Raw genomic sequence first — 13,067 nt, 5'->3', positions numbered from 1 at the left:
AGAGTTAGGTAGATTGCCATGAGTTCGAGGCCAGCTTGAGACTACTTAGTGAACTCCAGGTCAGGTTGGGCTACAGAGAGATTATCTTAAAAAACTAAAAATAGAAAGGGGGAAAAAAAAAGGAAGAGAACATAGGGAATGAAAAAAAAAAGAAAAGAATACATTACATAAAAACACCCATCCTCATAAAATGCCAGGTGGGGTGGTATACACCTGCAATCCCAATAGTTCTGGGAGGTGGGGGTAGGAGGATCCCTTGGACGTGATTGGCTAGTAAACCTAGCCTCATAGGTGAGCTCCAAACCAGAAGGAGGCCTTGTCTCAGAAGATAGGTGGTTGCACTCCTTCAATCCCAGCACTCACTCTGGAGGCGGACATAGGAGGATCGCTGTGAGCTCAAGGACACCCTGAGACTACAGAGTGCATTTCAGGCCAGCCTAGGCTACAGCAAGACCCTAACCTCAACACACCCCCCGACACACACACACACAAAAACCAGGTAGATGGCATTCCTAAGGATAACTAACCCCTGGGCTTGTCCTCTGACCTCCACATGCACACATGTGCACCCCCGCACATAGGAAGATGTGTACATACGTGTATACCACACACAAATACAAATGGAAAACAAAGAAACAAACATGGCAGTCTTGGTGCTTCTGTCTTTTTAAGACCCCAGCGTGATTCACAGAATGGAGCCTGTGATTATGGGTTGTGACAGCGTGGAATACTTTATAGCCATTGCTCGAGGCTTCCTCTGGCTTCCATATGGGATCTGTTCATGCATTTAAACATGTATGGATGTGTTTAGGCAATCCGCAGATGCTTCTGATGCTTACCTGTGCACGCAAGCATGAAGGGACACAGAGGTGTAAGACATAGGAAAAATATAGGAAAGTGGCTTATTGCGACCTGGTAAATGTCATTCTAGATAGTGAGAATATCACAGAGGAAACAAATCAGGGCAGAGTCCTTGTGAGGGAAGGGAGAGCCACTGGCTACTTCACACAGAGATGGGCAGGAGGCCTTTCAGTGGAAGTGGTCAAGACAGGCAGATGAGCAGCAAACCAAGGAAGGACTGTAACAGATGAGTTGGCAAGAACCAGCCCGGTTGGTCACAAGAGCCAAAAGAAGACCAGCGTAGCAAGAGGTGGTGGACCTTGGGCAGAATGGAGAAGGTGACGCGGCCAGTTAGGCGGGGCTCAGGCCACTGAGGCCATAGTTGGCAGGGGGCATGTGTCCTGAGGGGTGGTGGGAAGTCACTAGAAAGTTTAAAATCAGAGGGTGACACTGTCTGCTTGATGTCTCGAGCTCTCCCTAGCAGCTACGGAGAATGGGTTGGGAGGGCAGAGCCTCACCTTGGTTGTGCAAGACAGCCTGTGACCCCGACAGGGGTGGTGGGGTGGTGGAGATGTCTCCATAGGAAGAGGACCCTGAAGGATCTGGGTGGGTGGTGGACGGAGTTTGGGGAGGGCGGAGAGAAAACATGATGAATCCAGGCCGGCCACTAGTTTTCTGTGGCTCTCCTGTGTGGATCGCGACACTGGTTGTGAGAGTTGGAGTTTTGGAAACATCCATGTGAAGCTAAAGAAATAGTTGTATGAGATGTAAAAGCCAGTCTGTCACTCCTTTAAAAAAAACCACAATATTTTATTTATTTATTTGTATGTGTGTGCATGCGCACACACACACACACACACACACACACACACACACACACACTTACACACACAGAGAGACAGAAAGCACACCACAGCCTCCAGCCATTGCAAATGAACTCCAAATGCATGTGCCACCGTGTACATCTGGCTTTATGTGGTTATTGGTTGAGGGATCAGACCCAGGTTGCTAGGCTTTGCAGGCAAGTGCCTTAACTGCTAAGCCAGCTGTACAGCACCTCCCCCCACTTTAAAAGTATTTTATGTATTGATTCAGTCTGTCACTCTTGTATACCCATGTGTCCTGTGGCATTTCAGGGCTTAAAGGGAGCACAGGAGATATTCACCCCTCAGGTGAGAAGGGTCATGACTGATTATCATTGGGGCCCCTTATGATGGGCAACAGAGACATGTCTTGGGATGCCCCTTACACAGTGAGACTCTCCCCCCCCCCCACTCAGGATATGTCTAGAGATGTCCCCACCCCATACCATCCATAGCCAAGGAAACCGCAGCAATTGTGCCGCTTTGACAAGTCAGCGGTGGGAGGGGAAAGGGCCTGTGCTGGTGGCCATGGGCTCTGTGTGGGAGCATTGCTATCCAGCCCTCAGCAGCATCCCCCCAGGACAGCCTAGAACCCAGCTGGGCTCTCTGATGAAACCCCCATTGTATCTTGATTAGCGTTTGTCGTGTGACATGGTCTTCCAATAAAAACAACGATCGCCCTCTTTATCAGAAGCAGTTGCGACCACTCAGATTGGACCTGTTGGTGTTCCCCCATAGAAGGAAGGGGAGGGGAGGGCTGTCAGACCCTCACTTGGGATCTCAGATGCCTCCTGTGCCAGCTGTATGCTCAGAGGGAGACAGAGTATAGCAGGTGTGAAATCAAGGCACTGAGGGCTCCATCTACACAGCTATGGGGAAGTCGTCATCTGTGCTGGGATGAGATTTTTAAAAAAGGAAAAATTGTGGCCAGGTGTGGTAATGCATGCCTCTAATCCTAGCACTCGGGAGGCAGAGGTAGGAGGACTGCCATGAGTTCGAGGCCACCCTGAGACTACATAGTGAATTCCAGGTCAGCCTGGGCTAGAGTGAGACCCAACTTCAAAAAAACAAACAAAAAATTGCAAGCAGGCAGAGATAGAGGAGAGACAGATGGAGAATGGGCACACCTACGTCTCCAGCCACTGCAAATGGACTTCAGATGGATGTGTCACTTTGTGCATCTAACGTTAGGTAGGGAATCGAACCTGGGTCGTTAAGCTTTGCAGGCAAGCCCCTTAACTGCTACGCCATCTCTCCAGCCCCCCTGGAATGAGACTTTTTTGAAGCTAAAGCTGCTTGGGGGTCTCCATGCTTTTGTCAATAACAGTTCACCTGCTCTGTAAGGAAGCCAGAACACATTGGCTCACCAGGCTGAACTTGGTTGGAGTCGGATGTTAGTTAGTAGGCTGTTAGGAGCCCTGCTTGGAGGAGCTTGTGCCTCTCCCCAGAAAATCGGTCCTGCTTCAGTCTCCTCCATTGTCAGGTTCCTGTGTTCCCAAGTCCCTCTCCTGGGTGTTACTGATTTCCCCAGCCACTCCCTGAGCTCAAGCAAGCAGGGGCAAGCTGTCTTCTCTGTTCCCTAAAGTGGAAAAGTCTTTCTTGGGCACTGGTAAGCTTGATCCCTGGGGATGTAGAGGGACATCTGAGTCCCTCTAAAGGAATTTCCAGGAGACACAGAAGAACCCTGCTGGTCATCTGTTCTAGTGGGATTTAATCCCCACAGAACCGAGTCTGGGGGCTCTTTGCAGTGCTTTGTGAAACCTACTAAGGGCCTGGGACCCAGCATTGCTTACCCAGGCAGTTCAAAGCCTGCAGGCATGTGCCTGAAGGGACTGTCCAGCTCTCGTGCATTTCTGGACCCTGTGTCACAGGCTGTGATAGGGGTGTCGGATGCAGCTTGGCTATCGGCCGAGCTCCCTTGCTGCGGGACAGTCAGGGAAGCAGAGGGAGGTGGACTGCCTTCCAGTATGGCTTCCTGACAGTTTTAGCTTCGAGCCTGGCTCCCAGGGCATTGTGCCGATGTGTTCTGCCAAGGTAGGACCAGAGAATATGTTTCCTTTAAATCGTTTTGCCAGCTTGATTGAGACATGGGACCCTGTGATTTGTGGAGCTCTGTTCATCCCCTTGTCCCGGACAGACAGACACTGCAGTATTAGGGGCAGACTTAACCCCCAGGTAAGTACTCACAGAAGAGCGTCCTGAGCTCTCTTAGGGCCAGCAGACTGAGAGTGGCCATGCCTAGAGTTGATGTGTCCCTTTGGGTCTGATTTTCTACTTCTGGACTGGATTTCAAGTAGGTGTGAGACATCTTGACAGATCGTTTAGACCAGAGAGAGCCCATTCTAGGAGGAATATATTTGCCTAGAAACGGTAGGAGGGAGCAGAACTGAGGGGCATCCTCAAAGTCCTCTGGGTCAGAAGCAAGGCCATAACTTTATAGGTAGATCTCCCTCTACCTCTCTCCATCCCCTCCCTGCCCTGTCACCATGGGGACAAACACAGTGCCTGATCATATACTAGACTAGTGGGTGGCAGCTTGGGAGGAGGAGGATAGAGATGCTGGGATATGTCTAGCCCGGCCAGGCCCTGCCACACCCCAGACTAGCCCATGAAGCCACACAGTGGAGATGAGTGGGTGACAGAGGCCTGAGGTGTGAGAGGGGGGGGGCACCAGTAGTAATGCACACAAACTAATCACGAAGATTAATTATTCATAACGTCATCTCACAAGGGCTTGTAATTTATTGAATCCTTCTATACTCAGTGCTAAGTACTTCATATGTATAATTTAATCCTTTTGACAGCCACTCAATTATAAATTTCTCTCACCATTTTCCATGTGAGGAAACATGAGCAGAGAAGTTGGGGGATTTTCTAAAGCTTACACAGCTCAGGAATTGGGCCAGAACCAGGTCTGGGATCAAAGGTCTGTCTGAATGTAAAGCCTGCGGGCCCATGCTGCCCTCTAGGTTGGATCCCGAGACTCCAGGGGGCATGTTTAGGGGGTCCTCATGCCTGGGACCTAACCCCAGACCTTGTTTCCTATCTGGTGTCTGTATGTATGCCCTAGCCAATCTGATCAGGTAGATTCTCCGCCCACTCCTGCACAGGGGCCTCCAGGTACGCTCCTTCCCAAGTCTCAGACGGCCTTGGGACCCTCCAGCCCGCCTCTTCCAGGCCCCCGGCCTGGTGTCGTCCCTCCCTCCCCAGCCCCGGCCAGCACTCTGTGAAGCAAGCGGGCTCGAGGCCGTGTTTGCAACCACTCCTCATCTGCCTGGGTCCACGTCTGCCCTCTGCAGATCTTCCACATGACCTACGACCTGGCCAGCGCCGTGGTACGCATCGTGAACCTCATCGGCATGATGCTGCTGCTGTGCCACTGGGATGGCTGCCTGCAGTTCCTGGTGCCCATGCTGCAGGACTTCCCCCATGACTGCTGGGTGTCCATCAACGGCATGGTGGTGAGTGTGCCCCCTCCCCGCCCCCGCCACAGCCCCCCCGCCCTCGCTGAGTCACCTACGTACGAGGGACCCTGAGGCACCAGCTTAGAGCCGAAAGGACCTACCTTCCACACGGAGGTTTTGTTCTCTGTACGGGGATCCATTCACAGAGCTCTTGCCACCTCCTAGAGACTTCCCAGTGCAGGCTGCGGCCTGGCTTCAACCCAGGGAGACTGAGACCTGGGTGACCAGTGGTGTGTCAGTGTGGCCGAGCTTGACTGATGGCCTCTGCCCTCCTAACCGGGTCTCCTAGAAGCCAAGCTGGCGAAACAGAAGCCTGTGCGCGGCGTACTGCTTGCTTTGGTCTGAAAGGCAAATCCACAAGGGCCCCAGGGGATGAAAAATGGGCTTTGGAAGAGGTGAAAGAGACCCTGAGGCACCTTTCACCATCAAACAGACCTTTTACAAAACAGCCTTTTGATGAGCTCAGTTGTAAATGAAGCAGCCCTATGGATTGAATTTCCCCCTTCCCCAGAGGCCCAATGGTGAGGGCCGGAAAGTCCTTACAGGAGACAGCTGGGAGCCTGCCCCCTGATCCTCCCACGGCTCCTTCCACCCCCTGGGGAGCAGTGCCACCCACCCTGCCCTAATCTGGCCTGAGCCACAGAGTTAAGGAACTAGCTCAGCGCTAGACAGGATGGTGACCTTGAACTTGGCACTGGTCTCCAGTGGGCCGCTTTGACGTCCTTCCCCTCAGGTGGGCTTTCGGGTTGCTGACACTCCCACCCCATGAATGGAGGCACTGGGGAAGGGGCCAGAGAGTGTGTGTGTTGGGGTGTGAGGGGTGGGTGCCATCTGATGGCCCTTCTTAGGAGGCAGTTTTCAAACATGTGAAGGTAATAGGCCCAGGCATGCGCTAAATTCAAAGAGCCCAGCGTTCCCACACAGAACCTTCCTTGTGACCCTGACTGGCTTTGGAGACAAAAAATAGCCAGGGGCCGCCCTCTCTCCCTGACTCCTTCCTTCCAGCCCACGCGCCGTGTGGGTGCTCCGCAGCGCCTTTGGGCCAGTGGGAGGACAGTCAGCGGCCGCAGGCCTGGGCCACAGATGAGGGCAGGCGTGTGGGAAACCCGCTTAGCAGCTCTAACTGCTGCTCCCCCCCCCCCAAAGGAGGGCAGTGAGCTGGGCTCTGTGTGAGGCGCCGTGCCCCCAGGGGATGCATATCTAGCTTGCCGTAATTGAGGTCAGTGGGGAAATGGGTTTCATTTGGCAGCTGCCGTTTGGGGCCGGGGGGACGGAGTTATTTGTCACAGAGAAAGGCTGCAGGGTGGCTCCATCTAAAAGCCCTGCGTTACCAGAAGGCTCCAGGCTGCCCCGTGGAGATTGAGGGTCAGACCACTTGACTATGCTGGCCCCGTGCCTCGGACGTATTCCCCATCTGATTCCTGCTCCTGGTTCAACAGGAAGGCCCAAGTTGGGGGGCGGTCGGCGGTCACCATGGGTTGGTTGCCAGCCCTGCCCGCCTCTTGCCCAAAGCCTTCAGCCAACAGCAATACTGGGGAGCACTGGGCTGGTGGGGTGTTGTTGGTGGTGGCGGGGAATCTTCTAAGTGCTGTTACTGGTCCTTACACACGTCTGTCTTCCTGTGTTGTCTGTCTGTCCGTCCACAGAACAACTCCTGGGGAAAGCAGTATTCCTACGCGCTCTTCAAGGCTATGAGCCACATGCTGTGTATCGGGTACGGGCGACAAGCCCCCATGGGTATGTCGGACGTCTGGCTCACCATGCTCAGCATGATCGTCGGTGCCACCTGCTATGCCATGTTCATTGGCCACGCCACCGCCCTCATCCAGTCCCTGGACTCCTCCCGGCGCCAGTACCAGGAGAAGGTAGGTCAGAGCTCCGCGTCCACCCCCCAGACTTACACGACACGGCCGGTCAACGTGGCGGCCTGGGTCCCTCCAAATGCCAGTCCTGTGATGGGGACTCTCCCCGCCCCCAGTGCAGGGAGACACTTCAAAATGAGAACGCTGTCGAGTCCCTGCCTGAAACGTTCTGCCACTTGCTCCACAGCCATCTTTATGCAGCGAGGCCCACTTGCAACGTCAGCCTTCCAACATTCTTGGCTCCAATGTCCCCTAAACCTCTCCTTTTTTTTTTTTTTTTTTTTTTTTTTTTTTTTTTTTTAAATTTTCAGAGGTAGGGTCTCACTCTGGCCCAGGCTGACCTGGAATTTGCTATGTCATCTCAGGGTGGCCTCGAACTCACGGTGATCCTCCTACCTCTGCCTCCCGGGTGCTGGGGTTACAGGCGTGCGTCACCACGCCCGGCATATACCTCCACTTTTTATCATGTCCAAATCAAAACTGTCTTCCCTGCTCCTCCCCTCCTAACCTTCACTCTTCCCTATCTCATGAACAGAACCCAGGGGCTCTGACCCCACTCAGGAACCGTCAGCTGAGCTTGTTGGCTCTGATGGCCACTTCAAAGCTCTTTAGACCAGGTGGCCTCTGTCCACCCTCATCTCCTCTCCCTGGGTCACTACACTGGCTTCCTGACTGAGGTGACCAAGAGCCGTGGTCTGAAGTTGGGCAGCCTGGGTACCGCCTGCCCAGCTTCTCCTCTGGCAGCGCTGTGAGCCCTGGCACGTTACTTTCCTTTGTTCCCTGCCTCATCTGCAAGATGGCGCAGAGCAACAAGTTCTGTGTAGGCTTGGGGAGGAGTGAGATAAGCCAAACTGTCAGTACTCCATTCACACAGAGTGAGCCATTCAACATTCATTAGCCAAGTGGGCACTTTGCACACAGAGCTTAGAGATGTTTGAAAAAATACACCTATTGCACATGGCTGTAATCCTATCACCTAGGAGGTTGAAACAGGGGAATCACAAGTTCAAAGCAAGGTGTAGCAGTGTCCCCTCCATTTTGGACAGGATCATTTCCTATTTTTTTTTTTGAGGTAGGGTCTCGCTATTGCCCACGTGACCTGGAATTCACTGTATAGTCTCAGGGTGGCCTCGAACTCATGGCGATCCTCCTACCTCTGCCTCCCGAGTGCACCACCTTGCCTGGCTCCTATTTGTTTTGAGCACTGGAACCTTGGTCACAATTTCTTGTACCTAGGCCTTTGTCTGAAGGTCCTGATCCACCCAGTGTTTCCTTCGTACCGGAGCTGTTCTCAATAAAACAACTTGGGGTCTCAGTTCGTGTCTCGTGTTTGCAGACACACCGTATGGGGGCGGGGGGTTAGGCATCCTTGCTTCCACTCCCAGTCCTTCTTCCCCTTTGCAGCCCTGTCCTGCTGACCAGGCCCAACTGTCACTTCTGACAGGAGCTGGCTCTGCCTTTTCAGAATCAGTGGCCCCAGTAACGTAGAAATGACAGATGTTCAGGGGGAAACTCCATCACCCACTGGTCCTTAGCACCCGAGAACTGGGCTGTGGCCAGATCTTGTCCTCACCCATCTCCGAGGTGTTAAAGCACGGCGAAGACCAAACACTGAGGAAGCCCACCCCCACCCATTCCCAGGAGCTAGGAGTCAAGGGGCGCAGTGTGACCAACACACCGCACTGGGGACCTCTAATCTCAAGAAGTCTGGGTCGGCCAAAAAAAATAAAAGAAGAAAAGCCTCCGGGTTGGCGCCTGGCTGTAGCCGTCATCGGGGGGCTGCTGTTAGGTAACTCCCGTGTCTGTCCCCTGTGCTCAGTACAAGCAGGTGGAGCAGTACATGTCCTTCCACAAGCTGCCACCCGACACCCGCCAGCGCATCCACGACTATTACGAGCACCGCTACCAGGGCAAGATGTTTGACGAGGAGAGCATCCTGGGCGAGCTGAGCGAGCCGCTGCGCGAGGTGAGCCCGGTGGCAGGGGAGGGGTGGGGGGGGACCTGGGCAGGGAACGGGCACCAGGCCTTGCTGCAAAGCAGCCTCCCTGACCTCCCTCTTCCCGTGTCCCAACCCGTGCCCATCCGTGGAGCAGGAGATCATCAACTTCAATTGCCGAAAGCTGGTGGCCTCCATGCCGCTGTTCGCCAACGCGGACCCCAACTTCGTGACGTCCATGCTGACCAAGCTGCGCTTCGAGGTCTTCCAGCCTGGGGACTACATCATTCGTGAAGGCACCATCGGCAAGAAGATGTACTTCATCCAGCACGGGGTGGTCAGCGTGCTCACCAAGGGCAATAAGGAGACCAAGCTGGCCGATGGCTCCTACTTTGGAGGTGAGATGGCCAGGAAGACCCATAGGAGCAGGGGGGCCATGACCAAGAGATAGACTGGAGAGAAATACCTTGGAGGTCAGAGCCCGGAAGTGTGTGGGATGTCTTAGTCTGTGTAGACTGCCATCACATAGTACCACAGACTGCTGGCTTATGAGCCACGCAAATTTCCCACAGCTCTGGAGGCCGGAAGTGGGAGATCAGGGCACCCAGCTCTAAAGTGGTGCCTGCTCCCTTTTTGCTGTGACCTTACGTGACAGAAAGAGAACATCTCTCCCTCTTTCTCTCTCTCTCCCTTCCTTCTATAAGGGACACTAATCACACTCAGAGCCCCACCTCCAAGTACAAGACCGCCTTGAGACTAGAGTTTCAGTATAGGAATCTGGAGGGGACACAGACATTCAGTGCATTGGACTTGGGATAGTCCCAGAGATGGGGAAAAAGCCACACACTCATTTGGTGGGGGTGGGGTTGTCATCCAACAAGGTTTGGGAGGGTGGCCTTGTGATACTGTGAGGTTTTTCTTTAAAAGATTTTTTTTTTTTTTTTTTTTGGTTTTTCGAGGTGGGGTCTCAATCTAGCCCAAGCTGACCTGGAATTCACTGTGTAGTCTCAGGGTGTCCTTGAATTCACGGCAATCCTCCTACCGCTGCCTCCTGAGTACTGGGATTAAAGGCGTGCGCCACCACGCCCAGCAAAGATTTTATTTTTATTTACTTATCTGAGACAGAGAGGGAGGGGAAGAGAGAGAGAGAGAATGGGCATGCAAGGGCCTCCAGCCACTGCAAACAAACTGCATGTGCCACCATATGCATCTTTCTAACGTGGGACCTGGAGAATCGGACCTGGGTCCTCAGGCTTCACAGGCATGGGCCTTAACCGCTAAGCCATCTCTCCAGCCCCTGTGAGGTTTCTGTACCAAGCCGTGGGGACCCAAGTCAGAGGAGAGCAGCTCTGGTGGCCCCCCTTAGGCTGTGCACACCCCACCCTGAGTCCTGATATCCTTGCAGAGATCTGCCTGCTGACCCGGGGCCGGCGCACAGCCAGCGTGCGTGCGGACACCTACTGCCGCCTCTACTCTCTGAGCGTGGACAACTTCAACGAGGTGCTGGAGGAGTACCCCATGATGCGGCGCGCCTTCGAGACGGTGGCGCTCGACCGCCTGGACCGGATAGGTGAGGGGCCCTGGGTGCCAGAGCAGGACGGTGGGATGGGAAGCCAGGCGTGGGTGGGCCTTCTTCCCTGCTCGGGCTTTGAGTACACTCTTTCCTGTTCTGTGTGACCCAGGCAAGAAGAACTCCATCCTCCTCCACAAGGTCCAGCACGACCTCAACTCGGGCGTCTTCAACTACCAAGAGAACGAGATCATCCAGCAGATCGTGCAGCACGATCGGGAGATGGCTCACTGTGCCCACCGCGTCCAGGCCGCCTCCTCGGCCACCCCGTCCACCACGCCGGTCATCTGGACCCCGCTGATCCAGGCGCCGCTGCAAGCGGCTGCCGCTACCACGTCGGTGGCCATAGCCCTGACGCACCACCCTCGTCTGCCAGCTGCTATCTTTCGACCACCCCCGGGACCAGGGCTGGGCAACCTCGGGGCCGGCCAGACGCCGAGGCACCCCAGGAGGCTACAGTCCTTGATCCCTTCTGCGCTGGGCTCCGCCTCACCGGCCAGCAGCCCATCCCAGGTGGACACGCCCTCCTCGTCCTCCTTCCACATCCAACAGCTGGCTGGATTCTCGGCACCCGCGGGACTGAGCCCTCTCCTGCCCTCCTCCAGCTCCGCCCCGCCCCCGGGGGCCTGCGGCTCCCCGCCAGTGCCCACACCTCCTGCCGCAGCTGCCGCCGGTGCCAGCACAGCTGGGTTTGGCCTCTTCCACAAGGCGCTGGGTGGCTCCCTGTCCTCATCTGATTCTCCCTTGCTCACCCCGCTGCATCCGGGTGCCCGCTCCCCACAAGCTGCCCAGCCGCCACCCCCACTGCCAGGGAGCCGGGGAGGCCTGGGACTCACGGAGCACTTTCTGCCCCCTCCACCCTCCACCAAGTCTCCCTCGTCCAGCCCTGGGCAGCTGGGCCAGCCGCCTGGGGAGCTGTCCCCCGGTGTGGCCGCTGGTCCACCAAGTACTCCAGAGACACCCTCGCAGCCTGAACGGCCATCCTTCGTGGCAGGGGCCTCTGGAGGAGTCTCCCCTGTAGCCTTTACCCCACGAGGAGGTCTCAGTCCCCCTGGCCACAGCCCAGGGCCCCCAAGAACTTTCCCAAGTGCCCCACCCCGAGCCTCAGGCTCTCACGGTTCCTTGCTCCTGCCCCCGGCATCCAGCCCCCCGCCTCCCCAGGTTCCGCAGCGCCGGGGCACACCACCCCTCACCCCGGGCCGCCTCACCCAGGACCTCAAGCTCATCTCAGCCTCTCAGCCGGCCCTTCCTCAGGACGGGGCACAGACTCTCCGCAGAGCCTCCCCTCACTCCTCCGGGGAGTCAGTGGCTACCTTCCCACTCTTCCCTAGGGCTACAGGGGGCAGCAGTGGGGGGCTTGGGAGGCCCTATGGTGCCATTCCAGGCCAACACGTCACTCTGCCTCGGAAGACGTCCTCAGGTTCTTTGCCACCCCCTCTTTCTTTGTTTGGGGCAAGAGCCGCCTCTGCTGGAGGGCCCCCTCTGACTGCTGCCCCCCAGAGAGAAGCCGGGGCCAAATCCGAGCCAATGCGCTCCAAACTGCCGTCTAATCTGTGATCTGGACCCTTCCTCCCACTTCTTTTTTCCCCCTTCCCTCCTTTCTTCCTTCAGGTCTAACTGTGATTAGGAGAGATATACCAATAACAATAATAATTATTATTAAATAACCCCCCCAATACACACCCCAGAAAAACAAAACAAAAGACAGCAGAAAATAACCAGGTATTCTTAGAGCTATAGATTTTTGGCCACTTGCCTTTATAGACTATTTTAATACTCAGCACTAGAGGGAGGGAGGGAGGGAGGGAGGTAAGGAGGGAGGGAGAAGAGAGGAGCAGGCAAGGCCCAAAGGCACAAGCTAGAAGGTGGATGGGGTCTTGGGGGCAGGGCAGGGATGGAGTGCCCCTTGTTGGAGGTTCCTAGAGCAGACCTGTCGTGTATGGGTTGGAAGTCCCTTCACTGTGGACTTGCTGCGGGGGGGGCCGGCCTCATTCTCCCAGGAAGGGGCTGTTGTCAGGGGTCCGGGGTTCTGGGGAATCTCCCACTCCTGTGAGTCCTTAGGACAAACAAGGGTCCCGAGGGCCTTGCATTTTTTTCTACTGTAAATGTAGCAAGATATGTATATGAATATGTATATGTACGTAAGATGTGTATATGTCTAGCCATGTAGCGCTCTGTAGAGCACTGTAGATAGCAACTCACATGTGCACACAGGTGCGTGTGCAATCTAGTTTAACCCCGTGTTGCCAGGACACCCAGGTCACCTTACATCCAGCAATCCGCTGTGGCCCACCAGGCTGGGCACTGTAGACCCTGGTCATCAAGGAAGGGGACCTCCAGGACCTCACAGCAGCCCCTCTTTTCCTCACCTCTGAGCCCCAATCCAGTCTCAGCCTGACAACCTCTCACCCCATGGAAGTCAAAGACTCCAGGCTGAGCCGGTCCCAGGACCTCAAACACCTCCATCACCTCTCCCGAGCTCAGTTCTGCCAACTGTACCACGGGAGGTGAGGGAGCTTCTGCTCATTGAGT

General features: G+C 55.3%; 1 protein-coding gene across 1 annotated transcript in view; it reads left to right on the top strand.

Moving 5' to 3' along the window:
• Window positions 1-12,320, top strand: part of Hcn4 (hyperpolarization activated cyclic nucleotide gated potassium channel 4) — a 43,532-nt gene extending 31,212 nt beyond the window's left edge. The window contains exons 3-8 of the mRNA XM_004666707.2: window positions 5,003-5,164; window positions 6,814-7,032; window positions 8,849-8,995; window positions 9,123-9,363; window positions 10,371-10,535; window positions 10,648-12,320. Coding sequence (XP_004666764.2) covers window positions 5,003-5,164; window positions 6,814-7,032; window positions 8,849-8,995; window positions 9,123-9,363; window positions 10,371-10,535; window positions 10,648-12,092 — 2,379 coding nt within the window. The 3' untranslated portion in view covers window positions 12,093-12,320. The remainder of the gene's footprint in view (window positions 1-5,002; window positions 5,165-6,813; window positions 7,033-8,848; window positions 8,996-9,122; window positions 9,364-10,370; window positions 10,536-10,647) is intronic.
• The last annotated feature ends 747 nt before the right edge of the window (window positions 12,321-13,067 follow it).

This window comes from Jaculus jaculus, chromosome 10 (genome assembly GCF_020740685.1).
Source record: "Jaculus jaculus isolate mJacJac1 chromosome 10, mJacJac1.mat.Y.cur, whole genome shotgun sequence".
In the NCBI taxonomy this organism is placed as follows: domain Eukaryota; kingdom Metazoa; phylum Chordata; class Mammalia; order Rodentia; family Dipodidae; genus Jaculus; species Jaculus jaculus.
Note: the sequence above shows the minus strand (reverse complement) of the source record. Positions and strands in the feature narration are given on the sequence as shown.